Here is a 17,224-nt window from a genome sequence, read left to right on the forward strand (position 1 = left end):
CTGTTCGAAATGTTAATGTCACTTTTATAAAATGTTGTGATGTGAAATCTTTATAAGTATCAATCTATTGTATGAGAAAAATACATATAATATATAGTATTTTTTAATGACTTGCAGTTTGGTAGTTTAATAACCTAGACAGTCATCTGACTGTCATGTTCATGTCACCAGACTACAACTCCTTCTGGACCACAATGTCAGCCTTTTTTGACATGTATTGTCGCCCAAAATGTTCTCTAGGTGGGCAACTCACAACCACCCTGACTGTCTTATTTACTTGCTTAATTGTTTTGTTCATAATAGAGGCCAGTGGAAAGCTCTTATCAAAGTATTACAAGGGTGGTCTGGCAGTCAACCAAATGAAAACAAAGGAAGGTTTCTGTCTTTAAACACTGGTAAGTGCCAGAGATGTTTCTGTGGAAAATACATACGCATCTTTGTTTATTTAAATAGTCAATGCTTATGTGAATATTTAAAACATTTCAATAATAATAATTACAATTATTATTAGTATTCTTATGATTTTTCAACAAAACTATTTACATCACAGTGAGAAAAATGACTTGTAACCAAAATTACAAATTAATAATGCACATTAATACAAAATGATAATACCCCACATAGACATTTTTAAGATTCATGTTATGGGATTATGAAAGCATCCAAGTTACCGTTTTTGTAGCTTGGTAGATTGTAATTACTCCAAAAGATTTTTGATTATCATTAGAAAAACAATTTAATGCATAATGACAAAAAGACAACATCTGGTTCACTGGGTAGAGGTTCTTCTTACGCAGTCTCAATCACTGTATGGCTGTTACTCTGAAAGACTTTATACTAAAGCTTTCTGCTTGTTGTGTTTGGCAAACCACTCATCACTCTTATCTAGAGCGATGGCCTGTGAAAGACACCAAACAGAAACAGTTTAATGTGGTTTGAAAGTGGAAAGCAAGAATTATTGTATAAGGTGTTGTGTGGAGAGAATCATTACCTTATCTAGTAATTCATTTCCATTTGGGTCCATGGCAGAGAGTTGCCTGAATGCCTCATCACCCACGAAGCATATCTCATGACCATCCTTTGCAGTTTGTGGAGATCAGAGTCAGCTCACCATATATTCAGGCATTAAGTGGAAGTAAATCTTGACAATAAAGACTCACAGGATCTGCAAGGATGACAACTTCCACTGTGGCCTTTCCAGGTGTGTCTAGACTCACGAGTGGGGTTAGGATTTTGTGGTTTTCTTTTTTCACAGAGGCCTCAATATCTGGTAACTGGTAAAATAAGGGCCCTTTCTAATTATATAAAATAAGTGTTCTCCAAAAGAACAAGAAACTTAAAGCATATAAATAAAATACAAACACATGCTTATGGTCCATTTTCTTACCTGATCTCTAGGGCAAGCAAATGCGACCCTACCAAAAGCAGTTCCACGATCCACAGTGCCTCCAATGTCCTGTAGCTCCAGCTTACACTACAAAAGAGTCAAAGGACATAAGTATGCATATGTAAAACTTCCTTATGAAATATGAGTTTTGAGGTCTGGGTGAGTGACATGTCCTCAAGATGTAACAATTGCCAAAAATATATTTAATCGATCTTTTTTTTAGCCAAACCTGATTATCTGAGAATCCCATCAAGACAGTCTTTTTGTCCTCATTTTTCTCAATAACTTTCATTCCCAGCAGGGAGGACCAATAATGAACAGAACGCTGCAAATCAGACACTGCCAAGGAAACTTTCTGGATAGGATCTTTGCCAGGAAAAGAAGCAATCGGCACAGTTAATTGTAACATTTACCAAATACATCCTTAACCATTTCATCAAACAATAGCCTAAATCTATATTATATGTTTTGTGTTCAAGTATATAAAAATACCCACCACTGTCAGGCTGATCTTTATCTATAAGGTAGAAGCGGTATCCTCCTGGGGCTTCGGTCATGTACAGAGAATCTTCAACTTGAGTAAGAGGCCAACCTAACCTCCTAGCATTACTCACAGCCTGACTAGACTGCAGAGTGAAACCCTAATAATACATAGTGTGAAATAAGAGCACAAAGTACATCATATTGAATTGTCTTCAAATAAGAAGTATGAATGACTTTAAGGCAAACTAATTTACCAGAAAGTCATTTCCAAGGCGGTATTCACCCAGTCCGTAATTATAGGTCAACTCTGCAACAAAGTGGTTGTCTTCTGGCCCAAAGCCCACCATGGTTTTACTCCACTTTCCATCATATGGACTGAAAATATTCATGCAAAGTAAATAAATATATAAATATACAACACAACAATGTTTAGAATTTGTCATACATGTACAGCTACTGTTAAGTTCATACAGCACCAGAATACAGTTTTCAGTCCTGTGTTTGAGTTCTTAATCAGTTGTGTTCACACGCAGTTCGGTTTTTTACGGGTGTGACAACAGTTTTCTAAAACCGAACTCGCACCTTTACATTTTTGGGACTAACAACCGCATTTCGTACCGGTCAACTAGCCCAGTATCTTGTATCTTTTTCTTCTGCGTCCGTTTAAAATTCACTTGGCAAAAGGAGCAATAAAAACAACATCATTTTCTATTTATTTGGAGTGACTTTTAGTATACTGTCCCCTTTACAGAAGGGCCCTTCGGAGGGCAATATATCACGTTTTGAATGCACCGCTTGTCTGTCATGTCATATGACAAATGCGCGTGCAGAAGTTTATGACTTGTTGCAGTGAGTGGATCTAGGGAAGGCCGTCTTGGCAAATATTTCTTTAGACGTTACGTGTAAAGTCGCTATATCGCGTAAATCGTATTATCATTTAGCTAATTTATAATGGAGTAATATTATTATCACGTTATAAAGCATAGGAAGCATAATTAAACGTGCATCAACAGCAAGTCCTTCATATAAATAATCATGAAGAGTAAACAGGGAAAGCATTGCCAAAATAAAAATGGTATGGGCTACGTTACTTGATGTGACTTTTATTTTGACCACGGAAGTCTTGGGTATACGCGTCTACACGCAATTACGCGTCCACGTGGCTAACGTCTGTACACGATATTACGTCTTTATGCGCAATAACGCGTCCACGCGTCTGTACACGTTACGTCAAAAGAAATATTTGCCAAAACGGCCTTCCACAGGAATCGAGTCTCACTGAATCCTTGGTGTTTCGAGTCTGACGCCATCACGCAGCCGTCTTTTTAGGGAAATGTTAAAAATCATAGGTAGTTTAGATGGTTAGAGTTAGGTAAGGGTTCGGTAAAAGGTTTTGTAAGACCTTTAAAGCCACGGGTTTAAAAACGGCTCTCACTAAATCCTTGATGATCCGACGGTTGCGTGATGACGTAAGACTCGAAACACCAAGGATTCAGTGAGAGCCGATTCCTATGGAAGGCCGTACGTCCGTCACTGTGGTTACAAGCGTCCCGAGCGAAAACCGTACAGGCTTGAGTTCGGTTGCTCGTTCAAACAGACAGTATACACGCTGCAACTTTGAACCGGTGTGTGAACAGGACATTTCGAGACTCTCAGTAAGTAAATACGGCCGTCAATCCTAAAAAGTGACTGTATGAACGTAGTTACATGAGACTAACCCATTACATGTTGCCTTGCAGCCCTCCTCAAATTCTTCATGTCGCAGAATCTGTCAATTAGAGTTTGGGTTGCGATTACATTACACGATTACATTCATTGAGGTAAAATACGCAACGTGTCAAATCATAATTTTGCAAATTCATCATTAAGCGTCTTATCAGCAATATAGGAAGCAAAGTCCTCAATGCGTTTTGAAGACATGAACATACTTTTACAGAGATGTTAGTTGTCCTACCTTCATCCCTAACACATCTCTGTAGAAACTCGCTGTTTTGGTTCTGTCTCCTACTTTAAAAACGAAATGTAGAGCTCTTCTAAGTGCCATCACGCTGTCTGCCGCTGACTGAAACGGTCTCGATCGTAAATTCTGCGTCGATTCACATACCTTCCGATCGATCGCTCTGCTTTCGACAGCATGGAGGACAAAGCAATCTAAGTTTTATTTTTACGATCAGTTACATTTTTATCACCTTACTGTCGAGTATTAATGCACATTTTATAACGTATCTATTTAGTGTATATATTATAATACAAAACTAAAGGTGATATTTAAAGACAAAATTTATTCTTGGTCAATTCCCCCGTTGTTAATTGTTGGTACAGTCCGCTCCCGATGACGCAGACGATGTCAATAAACATGGCAGCGCTCATGTACAACGTGAGCCGTGGATTTATTTTAAAAGAACATAGTTTGTTATTAAGAGGACATAATCAGTATTTGCTGGACTCGAGGAGATATGTTCGTGCTCTTCGGCGGAGACCCGTGGCTGTTTTATATTCTGACGGTGAGCGAGAAACACGGATTAAATCAAATGAATCGGCCAATAAAATCAATCAAAAGTTCTTGAAACAGGGACGTGAAGGGACTAACAAGTTTGATGATAAACACACCAACGAAAAAAAGAGAAAGGAAGTCACAAATAATAGGACTAGACATGTTAATGAGTGGATTAAGGACAAACTTGATGGGCTGCGGTACGAAAAGGCCACTGCGGGTGATAAGAGACTTGCGTAAGTATCTCATTTATAAGTACGTGCACATGCAAATGTATACATTATATATAACTGGAGATATAGCTAAATGTTCTTTAAATGTGTTATGCAAATATTAAAAACACATATTTAATAATGATATAAAAACAAACAACACTACTACATAAAAACTTTACTTGTTTTAATGTTAAAAGGCTGATGGTGCATAATGGTTAGAATTAGTTTTTTAAGAGCATGAGTTTTGTTGTTCTCCCAGACATGTGGCAAGTATTGGCCGCTCCAGAGCTTTTCGAGATAAGGAAGGAATGGTCCTGCTTGAGGGGAGGCGTCTGATCTGTGATGCTCTTGCAGCTGGAGCGTCTCCTCAGACGTTGTTCTTCAGTGCAGTGGAGAGACTGCAGGAACTCCCTTTAGATAAACTTCAGCAGGCCAAACTGATCAAAGTCAAGTATGAAGATATGAAGACCTGGTCTGATCTGGTCACCCCACAAGGTGTTATAGGTCAGTTGCAGAATTTAATTAATCGTCTTACGTCGATACAGAGACTTCTCAAAATTGGTGTTTTTAGAATGTGTATTTACATTCCTTATCTTACAGCCATATTCTCAAAACCTGATGCCTCTCGTCTGGCATTTCCAAAGGACACAATACTAAAGTCAGTTCCTTTGTTCCTAATATGTGACGGTGTGCGAGATCCTGGGAATATCGGGACTATTTTACGCTGTGCTGCAGCTGCAGGCTGTGACCGTGTTCTCCTCACCAAAGGTGTGTGTAATACATTTTTCTTGGAATTTGATTGGCTGAAACATTGACATATATAGTGTTGTTTGCACTTCATAGGCTATTTTGCTGATATTGGTATTCTCCTTTATACAAAATTTCATTTGCACTATAATTACACTTGTTAAAAAGTGAGTGTAATACAGTGTAATCCACTTACGTCAAACTCTTTGTTTTAATCGCAAATTTACTATTCAATCAAAAACTTGCCTTAACATGTTACTAATGTACTTAATATATTATCCATGGTCATCAAATGACAATTATTTTTAATATAACGCAGGATAAACCTTTACAATTTAAATATCTGGGTTATTTTAATACATTTTGGTTTTTTTATATTTAGGTTAATTTATATTTATGTATTAACTGTTTGCACTCCTGGTTAATGCTAATTTGTATTTTATCACTTCTGTACTTGTACTCAGCACACCGCTAAAAGTTTTTTTGTTTTTAGGTTGTGTGGATGCATGGGAACCAAAAGTTCTCCGTGCAGCAATGGGTGCTCATTTCCGCCTCCCTTTATTTTCTCATTTAAGCTGGAATGACATCTCCAAACACTTACCACTGGATATCACTGTCCATGTAGCAGATAACCGTAACCATTTTACCAAAGACCTTGTATCAGAGACGATACCTACTACTATAGAAAATGCTAGTTGCAGTGAGTACATTGAAAGTGACACTGAAGAGGAATCGGATGATGGACTTGCACTGCCGTGTGCAAAGCAGCAGGTGTACCATGAGAGGTGGGCTCATAGGAGCACAGCATTAGTCATTGGTGGAGAGACACACGGACTAAGTCAGGAGGCTCTGCAATTGGCTGAGAAAACTGAGGGTAAAATACTTTTTGTGCCTATGGCTGCAGGAGTGGAGAGTCTGAACTCTGCAATGGCTGCTAGTATACTGCTGTTTGAAGGCAGAAGACAACTTCTGTTAGACAAAGGGAAAAGAAAAGCAAGATCGAAATTATACTCATGAGTGTTTTATCTGTAATGTATAAAATAAAGGTACTGTCCTATTCTCTTAGTCTTGAATGTTTTGCATCACAGCACTGAGAAGGGAGAACGATGATAATTAAACTGCACTGGCTATGCGAACAAGCAAAAAACCATGGACCTAAATAAAAAAGGCTAAAAGGATCTAAAAATGTCACACTTGTGGTCTTTGGGCAAAAATGACCACCATAGGAAATGAAAGGATTTTTTTTATGTGTGACTGATTTTTGATTTATTGGGATGGTACGAAACTTTGTGACTTTTCTGGAATTTTCTAACTGGACACAAAATCAATAATGAATGTGATTCTGCAAACATTCACTGATAATCTAAAATTATTGTTAAAACATTTTCAACGTTAAATTTACAGAATTCTTTTGGAAACATTACTTCTGACCGAGGGTAGTATGACTATAGCCCCTTAACAAGGACCACGGTTAGAAGCAAGTGACTGCATACAATTTACTTACAACAATGGAAATGTTAGGTCAACTCGAGTGAACTGGATTGTATTTAAAGATTTAGCATCGTATAATGGATGTACTTGAAAAGTCATTTGATTATTGAATGCATATAAAAACGGCATACTGCACACAGTTAGATACCCCCCAAAAATGTAACAATAATGTTAGTCTTTGCTTGAGCACAATATCAATATATATTATTTAATCATATATTTTATTGATATCGCTATCAATCTTAATCCTGACCAAGCCACAGGTACAAATAAGAACACACACGTTTGACAGTGACTTTTAATGGCCATGAAGTCATTTAAAACAAAGACAGACAGAGACTGTGCTTTAATTGGCTACATTTAGTAAGGAAGCTTGCAATTCAATGCTGTTTTTGTGCCTTCAAATATATCAGACCACTTTATTACAGGGGACCTTCACAGAAAATCCACTTAAATGTCATTCATGTTTGAGATGGAAACAGATCAGTCATTCAACATCAAATATCACCAAGAAGTGGGCTTAAGTCATTTTATGTATCAACAACAGCATAAAAAGCAGCGTTAGCTACGTAAAGAGTAGACAGTGCCTTCTATACACGGATATTACCATCAGCTAATGTATGCATGTATCCTCAGTTCATGTATGCATATGTTTCCGCACCCAAAAAAAAAACAAAAAACACAGCCGTACAGAACAAATGTGCAATGTCTTTGAAAAATAAAAACACATCTAACCAAGCTATAAATGTTCTACGCTCTCGATTTTTGATATCCAGAAGGAAATACTTATAAAAGCGAATAAGCAAGAAGAAAAACAAAGTGTTGTTCACTTGCAGCTCTAGGGTTCAATCTAATCTCTAAACGACAAAAGACAATCAACTTAAAAATCGTTTATTCAGTCGGCGCTGTAGTAAATGCAAGGCACCACAGGAGGAGGCCACATCACGATAGAGGGGCACAGCTTAAAATAAGTAAAAAGTGAGTTTCTGTTTCAACAGTCTGACAGGGAGAGAAATAGAGCACGCCTGGAGGTCAAGGGTCAGTCGGAGGTTCGGGTCACAGGGTGGGGGGAGGTTAGTGCTGTCCAGGATGTCACCTCACTTCAAATGGGCTCTGGTTTGAGCTTCTCAGCCAGAAAGTCACTAACAAACTGTTCTACCACAGCTGGTGTGATCTCCTCCACATCTTTAACGTATTTGGCCCGAGCCGACATGTCCAGGATGGTGAGAAGCGGCGCAGCCTCAGGTAGGTTGGTGTAGTCCCGTAGTGAATCAGTCATATCATCCTGTAAGAAAAGTCAAATTTTAAACACCCAATTTTAAAACCTTAAAAACAGTTAACAGAAGATTTTTTAGGCCTAAAAATTTAAACCACAAAAGCCTTTATAAATATAGCACACAAAACTAATAATTGTTTTTTCTACACTACTTTTTAACTTGTATATTTATTTTGTATATGTATTTTACAGTAGGCTTTATTCTGTAGCAAAGCATCTACCGTGGATTGTAAAACAGATAGATGGAGACAGATTTAGTGAGCACTGCTTGAAACAAAACAAAAAAAGAAAAACTAGTGAGGCAGTAACTAATATAAATTGATCAGCAGAGCATCACATCTGTATGCCGCCAGAGAAGGGAGAATATCTTTGAACTTGCATAAAGCTAAAATACACTACAAGACTTTTGCTCAGATTTTGCCCAGATTTTCAGTCTGGACTTGTTGCAGAAGGTCTGTGCCAGTCTGGAGATTTAATCAGTTAGTGTCTTTCTATCTGAAACTTTCAAAAAGTCTGCAAATGTCTAATTAAAAAAAAAAATCTGTTCAGATTGAAAAATCTTGTAGTGTATTCCAGGCATAAGGGCTTTTCACCCACCGAGCCAAGCTCTCCTATCACCCCTACTAAGAGAAGGTTCTGCCAGGAGGATCAGGAGGGGGTAAAAACATCACATTGTGGCTTCTGAAGGAACTACTCTTGAAAACATCATAGAGCTGCATCACACTGTGCGTGCGAGAAAGTTCTTGTTATTCGGTAGGGGGTTTCTAAATATATGATTGTGTGGAAACAATGGGAGGCGGAGTGATCGTATTTCCGGAATGTCTTTTTGAGTCTTGTGACTGCAAGATGTGATTTAACCCTTACAACTCAAAATCGTGGAATAACAAACTTTACCCACAGGGATACACCATTAATTATAAACAAAGAGGCATGTTTGCGTTAATATTTCATGTTCGCTACAAAGAACCTTTTTAACAAACAGAAAAACGCAGACCATATTTGATTCCTCTAATAAAATTTTCTTATTTCTCCTTATGCAATCCCTTAAATGAATAATACATTGTCAAAAGACAACAGTGAATTTATATGACATACAGCACAAATACATAATACGTTATTTAGCTTCTGACCACAAGTGGGCAGCATGACAACAGCTTGAGTTCTATGTTCATTCGAGCTCTGAATGGCTTCCAAACTATGAGCAGTAAATGGATTAAACCACACAATCAGATCTTTGGCCTGTAAAAGAGTGGCTATGCTGTTTTTGCTGCCTAAAAAGGACAAGAATGACAACTAAAAGTTTGTGGTCTCGACTTCAAGTAATAGTGTAACAGACAGGATGGAGGTATTCTTCCATTAGGGGTAATAAATGAGCGTTTTAACAGTGACTATAACATGCGAATAGCCATAGCCAATCGTAGCCTATTGCGAATACCAGAACATGCAAATCCATATTCATTATAAAATAAATTGTTCACTTAAAAATTAAGTTTGTGTCATTATTTAATTTAAGCTCTATGTATTACAAACCCTGCATATTATCGGTTTTACATCTGTAAAATAGAAAATTTCTTTTGGTGACCACTGGTGTCAAAAATATGAGACATTCGACTCCTTCCAAAACATTACGTTCTTTTCTATATTTTTTGTTGTGCGTAACTTACAGAATTGATGACATTTAAGATTTATTTGAACCATCTGTATGTAAATTAATAAAAAAAATGAAAAGGTCCTGACTGATTTCCCTATAATATGGATCAGTATAACAAGTAAAGAATCACAAATGTCATCACTTCCTTTACCATGGCCAAGATGCATTTTACTGTCCATTCACAGCCTACGTCACACCGCATCGAAATAACTGAGTTCAGTCAATGGGAAGCACTGCATCATGAGTGAAAATACTTGACAAAATGTGACATTTTAGCATTTTGGATGACTGACCACAAAATCTTCCCTTGTGAACACCGTGATCTGACTAAATCTGGAAAAGCGATCCTTCAGAGGACCAAATACAGTGAGAAATGCAGCCTGTCAGCGTAGCCCTTCCAGGCTTTAAGATATGAAAAGATTACATCTCTCAGGCTGTCTACTGTTTTATGGTAAACCATGCATCATCTTTTGTGTAGCAGGTAATCCTGAGTAAACTATTCGTCCACCCAGACCCTTCACACACACACGTACGCACACACAGCCTCCAGCACTGAGCTGTGTATGTAGACGCACAGGCTCAGACTGTTGCTGCCTCCAGCTGTTAGCGTGATAAGGGCCAGTGTGTTTACCGAATTGCAGCAGCCCTACAACGAGAAGTTTATTCTGCCTATTGTGGGACTGTAGCATTCCATAAGCATTAGCCATCTGCTCATGCGAGCAAATACACGGTTTCCCGATTGGCCAGCTCGCTATCAAGGTCCCGCTCTGATTGGTTATCCGGGAGAGCTACGTTCTGAAGCCAAGAGAGAGCAGCGGTAGGTTCCTGGACATTAGGTTCAAATAAGCACATAGAAAACAAATGAAACCCATCAAAGCAGGAATGTCTCTGTCTCTCATTGCAGATCTGGCAATTTGTCACTGATTTAAGAAATACCAGTTAAATATAATTTAAGGTCTAACTGCAGTATTTGAGACATGAAGACAATAACTACATGAAATATTATAGATGGTGTATCAATACCATTAATAAACATTGAAAAAGGATAGCCCAAGCTCTTTAAAGGGATAGTTCATCCAAAAATGAGAAAATCTGTCATTTATTCACCCTCATGCTGGTACAGACGTGTGTATATCACTATTTCTTCTGTGAAAGACAAAAGGAGATATTTGGAGAAATGACCATACAATGAAAGTAAAGGGGGGTCAATGTATGGTCTTAATTCTTAATTGTCTTCAAAATATCTTCTTTTGTGTTCTGCAGAAGAAAGAAAGTTATACAGGTTTGAAATGACATAAGGGTAAGTATATTATGAACATTTTCTTTAAGGGATTTTCTGGGTTTCATATAAGATAACCTTTAGCATGTGTTGACAAAGTTAAATAAAGATTCAGTTTAAGACTGATTTAAAAAGACAACTACAGTATTAATCAACTTGCATTTAAGGTGTACTTTTACATTACACATTGGTATGCTACGAACTTTGCTATTGAAGAGCAAGTTGTTTTAAAGTCCCTGGTGCATTGTGGGTTTGTGTAGTGGACAGGGTTCAGTGGGATGTGCACATGTGCAGAGGAATGCCTGAAACTCAAACCACAGCATAGCAATATGCCATTCCTAGTATCTGCCATATATGGATGCCACACACGCACATACTGAACAGTGTCAACTTAGTTTAAATTAAAAGAAGAAATAAGCAATTGAGGATGGTGAGACAGAAAGTCAGCTTATCATATATTAATTGTGCCAAGTCTCTGATTCACCAAAGATCAGTATGAGATAACAAAAGGTCTGTGTTATGAAAACGCTGACTTTCCTCCCACATGACATGCAGTACAGAGTTGAAAGATATAGAGACGATGAGGGAGATGATAGGGAGAGAGAAAAATGGCACAGCTGTTTCGGCACCCTCTGAGTTTAAGGTTTGTACTACATGTGTTTGCCATTCATCTCCAGCTCTTCTTATTTACTGCATGTATGTGTTGATGATTGCAAGACGGCTTCCCAAAGGATTGTTTATTCACAAATATACAAAAAGAGGTGACACATCACACTTGTGTGTAAAAGCAAGCGAACACTAGAAACTGTTGCGGCAAAAAAGAATGAGTTTAACAGATCCAAAATCACAGTCGCTAAATCAGGTTTTATTACATGCATAAAGCGGCAGACATACCTCCCCAGCCACAAAAAACAGCAGTGGCGTCTCTTCTTCTTTGGCCTTGTATTTGGCCATAATCTTCTCTGCGATTGGCTGGATGAGCTCTTTGGCTGGCTCAAGCTCGCCCTCCTCCTCTGCATCTGAAAGAGGGCACAAAAACATTCAAATGGGAATCATAAGACTTGTATGACTTTCTTTCTTCTTCAGATCGCAAAAGAAGATATTTTGAAGAATGTCGGACACCAAACAACATTGACCATGGAGACATTTCTCAAAATATCTTCTTTTGTGTTCCAAAGATGAAAGAGTCATCTATTAATATTCTGTTGGTTGTATTTTGTTTAAACATTTGTGTAGAATTTAAAAAAAAGGGAAATTCCTTTGGACCTCCATTGGGTCAGCAACGTCTTAAACAGTCCTCGTTTTCTAAAGGGGTCTATATATTAAGATAATAAACATATATAAGAAATGTTTTTTTTTTTAATCAAAAGAGCAGTGTCAAATTAAACAGCAGATCTCGAAAAGACAGTTGAACAAGCTCACCCACAAACAGCACCAGACAGGGCCCTTCGTGAAGCTGCACGGCGTTGGATTCGCTGAGCTCCAGTACGGGTCGTGGGTGCCACGGAAAGAGCCGACACTCAGGGTCGTTGAGAATTTCCACCCGTCCCTGTCGTGTGATCATGTGACCCTCTGTGTCCAACAGGATCAGTGTGGGGATACCTAAAGTTGAAAAACATACCGCAATTTCATTGCTCCAAAACACCCCTCCAAATAGCTTTATATATAGAACAATACATGTTTTGATATCATTTGGTCAATTCATGAAAGCATTTTGCTACAAGCTGGAAAATTATGAAATAAGATTGTCTTTTGGTAAACCTATTATTAAAAGATCGAATGCAAATATATTGTAACAAAAAGTGTGGCAAGTAATGCTGCACATTCATATAAAGGTCATACACACACACGTCCAGACGGCCTGTGGTCACTGATCTGGGTCGTACACACTCAACCCCTCTTCGGAGATAGAAATCTTCCTGCTGTATTAGTGGTCTTATCACACACACAGGCTTCAGGCTCGAGGGAGCGTTAGTATCATATCATCCAAGACGAATTCCACACATTCCAGTCAGGATAGGCCAGGAGCCAGTTCTTTCCATCTCAATACATCCACTCCCCATGAGGAAGAGGAGAAATCAGAAGATCACGATCAGAGAGGGGGAAAGAGACATCATCTCTTCTGTCTTTTATATTTGTTCTACATTTACTGATGTTTTTCTTTGTATTAAAGTAATGGTGTATTGTTTTGCACTGCTTTATTTGTATGTTTTATGTTTGTATGAATCTTCTTTGATAAATATCAAATATTTGTCATGCCAAAATTAAAATTAAATTAATTTCCATGTTTATAAAAAAATATGGCTACGTGTACCGTGTTAAGCAAATGGACTCTACTTTTCACACACATCATTGGCTTTTTTAATGATGTGAAAAGAAAATGGGGAAACTAAGAGAGCACTAAGAGTAAAGTGAGCTTGATTCGCAGCCCACATTCCTGAGGTCCAACAGCTCAGTTTGCAGTTCCTGGCAGGTTCAGCCATACCCAGCGATGGCCAAAGTGACATCCAACCACACACAGTTGCATCAAACAACATTCCTCCACAAGACACTTCCACCTGAGCCAAAACAAGTCTACAGACGTACCTTGGATTCCATAGAGTCTGTTGAGCCGTGACCTTCTGGCCTCATCTGTGTACGGAACCGCCAACCATGGCATCTCGCTGAAATACTGTGTAAACGACTCTTCCGACCTACATAAGAACAGAGATCTCAGCACACGGTTTGTGTATGAAGAAGACTGCATTGAGAGAATTCAGTAAAGAGCTGTTTCTCGATTAATCGCATCCAGAATAAAAGTCTGTGTTTACATAATATGACACAGAGTATATTATTTTGTATTTATAAACATAATATAAAAATGAATAAATGTTATGTATCATTTAAATAATATACAAATGTTACCCTGGAAGACAAAATCAGTCTAAAGGGGCTTTCTATTGATATATGGTTTGTTAGGATAGGACAATATTTGGCAGAACAACAACCATTTACAAAGATGGAATCTGAGGGTGCAAAATAATCTAAATATTGAGAAAATCGCCTTTGAAGTTGTTAATCTGATGCACTTAAGCGGGCCATCCACTCACAATTTTTTTTAATACATTTACAGTAGGAAATGTATAAAATATCTTAATGGAACATGATCTTTACTTAATGTCCTAATGATTTTTGGCAAATAGAAGAAACGTTAATTTTTTTCCCCCTCATGTATTTTTGACGATTATTATTTTAAACCTGTGCTACTTAAGACTGGTTTTGTTGTTCAGGGTCACAAATATGAATATAAACATGCAAATTTTTAATATATCCATGTATGTGTGCGTGTATGTGTTATAAATACAAAATGAATACGCACAGTGCACAGACATACATTATGAAATCGAAAAATGTATTCGGATGCGATTAATCATTAATATGTGGCCAATGAAAGTGTCACTTACATTTAAAATATCTGTGTAAATGTTTATATCACTTGTGCGTGTCTTACCTATCAGCACTGACGAAAACAATCTCAAATTTCTGTCCTGATTCTTTCACTTTCCGATATGATTCCACTAACACTCGGGTAAGACTACGACACGGGGGGCACTGCAGGAGAACGCACACACATAAACACACACAAACATATTCATAAGGTATGACGTGATCTCCTAAAGGGTTTCTGATAATAAACAGCAGCACTTAGCGTACCTACAGCACTTAATATTACCCTCTCTGCAGTTCAGCACTCAGCAAGAAAATAAATAAATAAAACAAACTAGGGCCTAGAAGGGCTTTTAAATTCATCCACTCTTTTATGGCTTGGAGGCTTTCCGGTGCTTAAAACAGAAGATGCTTCACTCTGCTCTCTTTAAGAGACTCTCATGTGCTTTGACTTTGGTTCAATTTGAAGCTCATTCTGGGTAAGAACCAGACACTTAGAAAGGACAGTTTTTAAAACTAGATATTTAGTTATAGGTAATAAAGAGGACTACATCTGCATGCTTAACGGGATAGTTCACCCAAAAATGAAAATTCTGTCATCAATATATTCTCTTGTGTTTTGTGGAAGGAATGAAGTCATACAGGTTTGAAATGACAAGAGGGTGAATAAATGATGACAGAACTCTCATTTTTGTAAGAACTATTACTTTAAGATTCTTGTTCAGAATCCACTTGCAAAGACAAAAATAAAACACCCGCTTAGTTTCGTTTTAAAATATTGATGCATTAATCCAGATTTTTATGTCACATACATAGTTACGTTTATGCATGTGTAACCTGTAGTCTAATGTGCTGGTCAACTCTGGTAGACTGTACAAAAAATACCATTTTAAGAAATATATGCTTAAAACTTATTAAACTAAGACTAAATTACATAAATAAAACAAAAAAATTAAAAGAACAAAATATTGAATTCCTCTATCATAAATGTTTCAAGCAACTCTAAAACAATACATTTTTAATAATATCATAAGTCACAACATATACTGTATATATATATATAGCAATACAAATCTTAACATGGAGGTGCTACACTGTAACAAACTAATTTCACTACAATTTTACGGTTTAATTTGACTTTATATTTGAATTGAGGTAAAAATGTCAAATTACAGAAACCATAAAATGCATCTGCGGGTCTATTTTCAATGCATACTACCAAAAAATATAAAACAATCCACAGATGACTTTTTTACCAAAACAATGCATTGTAACAACTTGAATTTTTAAACGGTAAACTTTGAACAAGTAACTTTTTTAATTTGGACCAGTGATTGACAAATTTACTTGTCCCAGTTGCCACAATATTACTGTTTTTGCAGTTTTTTTACACCGGACACAACCGGCGCAATATGACATGACACGCAGCTTGTTCTGATGGGAATGCCCCATGTCGCATCCAGTGTGGACACAATTTTTAATTATAATGGGTTATAATGCGTTCTATTGTCTTTTGGCCACGTGTCCGATGTAGACACACTGTTACACTGCATTAAGGTATCGCAATCAGTCATCACTTACCATTAAGATCTAGCAATTTAAGCTTAACAAGACCATGACTAATATTGAATTGTTCTCAGGAATGACTAATAAAAAATCCTTCTTTGTTTCTATGTAGTTGTGTGTATCTGTAGGACACTTAAAGCCACAAAGCCACAATCTACAAAGCTACACACTATCCTTCTGTTTCTGAGGTTATACAAGGTCGTATCTAAACTTAACTAAACCAACTGCATAATAATACCATCCTACTGGCACCCTTAGCTTTGTAATATAACTTTGAAAGAGCTTCAATTTACGCTGGTTAGGAGTAAGAAACACGGTGTTAGAGTGATCAACTGGAGTATATAGCCTGGTTTTGTGGCTCATCTTTACAATTTGTCTGGGTTGGGAAAATGAGGAGACTGGAAAAACCAAATCCTTCCATACTGTGGGCTGGCACAGGCAAACAGCCATTGTGAATGGTGCCAGTCAAGAAACGCTTCCACTGTTGATGCGAATGTGTGCGTCATGTGCTGGCCTGAGTGTAAAGGGTGAGGAAATGACTTTTATATGGGGAAATAACAGGGTGTCTGTGGAAAAGTTTTCCCATTGTGGTTAACCCAAGAGAAACAGTGGTGCCCACAGTAAAACCCTCCCCCACAACTGGATTGCTCTCAGGCTGATCTACTGTTTGGAGTAATGCCATGAAAATTGGTCCGTCACTAAACACACACACAAAACCCAAGGGGACCCAAGCCCCTTCCCAATCATATTTGTAGAATAAACCTAATACATCAGCAGAGCCAAACAATGGCAAACTCACCCAATGGGCGGAGAAGTAAACTGCAACAAAGGATCCCTCCAGGGCACTGCTGTCTGTTGTCTGTCGGTTGTTCCTGAGCAAGGGCCCGGCCACCACCTCAGCAAAGGGCTTCGGGCCCCAGGGGAACTCTAGACCTACAGAACATGGTGAGAGCGGAGAAGAGGCATGATTATGATTATCGTCACACAATCCTCCATTCACTGCCAGCACAACTACAGCTATTAAACACATGCATGTGTCATTCATACATTTATAAAACACTGTATCTTCACTCTGTATGCTTAAAGCACGTTGAGAACTGTGCGATGGTCGCAAATGGAACCAATGCATATTCCAGTCGTAAAGGGGTCATATGGCGGAGATACGTTTTTTCTGTGTCTTTGGTGTGCTATAAGTTGCCCATGCATGTA

The 17,224-nt window shown here is 37.9% G+C and overlaps 3 protein-coding genes across 4 annotated transcripts in view; 1 reads left to right on the top strand and 2 right to left on the bottom strand.

The window, feature by feature from the left end:
- Window positions 1–411: 411 nt before the first annotated feature.
- Window positions 412–3,983, bottom strand: glod4 (glyoxalase domain containing 4). 2 transcript variants are annotated; one of them, XM_056756172.1, is made up of 9 exons: window positions 3,825–3,983; window positions 3,589–3,638; window positions 2,125–2,245; window positions 1,884–2,028; window positions 1,617–1,753; window positions 1,388–1,474; window positions 1,161–1,274; window positions 992–1,078; window positions 412–898 (listed from the first exon to the last, which is right to left on the bottom strand). In XM_056756172.1, the coding sequence occupies exons 1-9, from the start codon at window positions 3,912–3,914 to the stop codon at window positions 833–835; spliced, it is 897 nt and encodes a 298-aa protein (XP_056612150.1). In that variant the 5' UTR covers window positions 3,915–3,983; the 3' UTR covers window positions 412–832. The 2 variants fall into 2 exon arrangements, with proteins under 2 accessions (XP_056612150.1, XP_056612151.1); XM_056756173.1 differs by lacking the exon at window positions 3,589–3,638 and having other exon boundaries at window positions 3,825–3,941.
- A 219-nt stretch (window positions 3,984–4,202) lies between these two features.
- Window positions 4,203–6,413, top strand: mrm3a (mitochondrial rRNA methyltransferase 3a). Its single transcript, XM_056756171.1, has 4 exons — window positions 4,203–4,600; window positions 4,839–5,083; window positions 5,180–5,347; window positions 5,820–6,413. Exons 1-4 carry the CDS (start codon window positions 4,203–4,205, stop codon window positions 6,341–6,343), a joined length of 1,335 nt encoding a protein of 444 aa, XP_056612149.1. The 3' UTR covers window positions 6,344–6,413.
- A 1,279-nt stretch (window positions 6,414–7,692) lies between these two features.
- The window catches only part of nxn (nucleoredoxin), a 57,621-nt gene continuing 48,089 nt past the window's right edge, over window positions 7,693–17,224 (bottom strand). The window contains exons 3-8 of the mRNA XM_056756659.1: window positions 16,815–16,948; window positions 14,514–14,614; window positions 13,610–13,716; window positions 12,446–12,625; window positions 11,918–12,042; window positions 7,693–8,102 (exon numbers count right to left, since the gene is read on the bottom strand). Coding sequence (XP_056612637.1) covers window positions 7,920–8,102; window positions 11,918–12,042; window positions 12,446–12,625; window positions 13,610–13,716; window positions 14,514–14,614; window positions 16,815–16,948 — 830 coding nt within the window. The 3' untranslated portion in view covers window positions 7,693–7,919. The remainder of the gene's footprint in view (window positions 8,103–11,917; window positions 12,043–12,445; window positions 12,626–13,609; window positions 13,717–14,513; window positions 14,615–16,814; window positions 16,949–17,224) is intronic.

Source organism: Triplophysa dalaica, chromosome 9 (assembly GCF_015846415.1).
Source record: "Triplophysa dalaica isolate WHDGS20190420 chromosome 9, ASM1584641v1, whole genome shotgun sequence".
Lineage (NCBI taxonomy): Eukaryota > Metazoa > Chordata > Actinopteri > Cypriniformes > Nemacheilidae > Triplophysa > Triplophysa dalaica.

What these genes read in the sequence shown, in the direction of transcription:
- mrm3a (XM_056756171.1), top strand. Translation starts at nt 4,203, where the DNA reads ATGACGCAGACGATGTCAATAAACATGGCAGCGCTCATGTACAACGTG. An exon ending in GCGGGTGATAAGAGACTTGC is followed by an intron (nt 4,601 to 4,838) that starts GTAAGTATCTCA and finishes TTGTTCTCCCAG; the next exon opens with ACATGTGGCAAGTATTGGCC. An exon ending in CCGTGTTCTCCTCACCAAAG is followed by an intron (nt 5,348 to 5,819) that starts GTGTGTGTAATA and finishes TTTTGTTTTTAG; the next exon opens with GTTGTGTGGATGCATGGGAA.
- glod4 (XM_056756172.1), bottom strand. Translation starts at nt 3,914, where the DNA reads ATGGCACTTAGAAGAGCTCTACATTTCGTTTTTAAAGTAGGAGACAGA. An exon ending in GAGATGTGTTAGGGATGAAG is followed by an intron (nt 3,639 to 3,824) that starts GTAGGACAACTA and finishes TCTAATTGACAG; the next exon opens with ATTCTGCGACATGAAGAATT. An exon ending in TTGCTTGCCCTAGAGATCAG is followed by an intron (nt 1,275 to 1,387) that starts GTAAGAAAATGG and finishes TTATTTTACCAG; the next exon opens with TTACCAGATATTGAGGCCTC.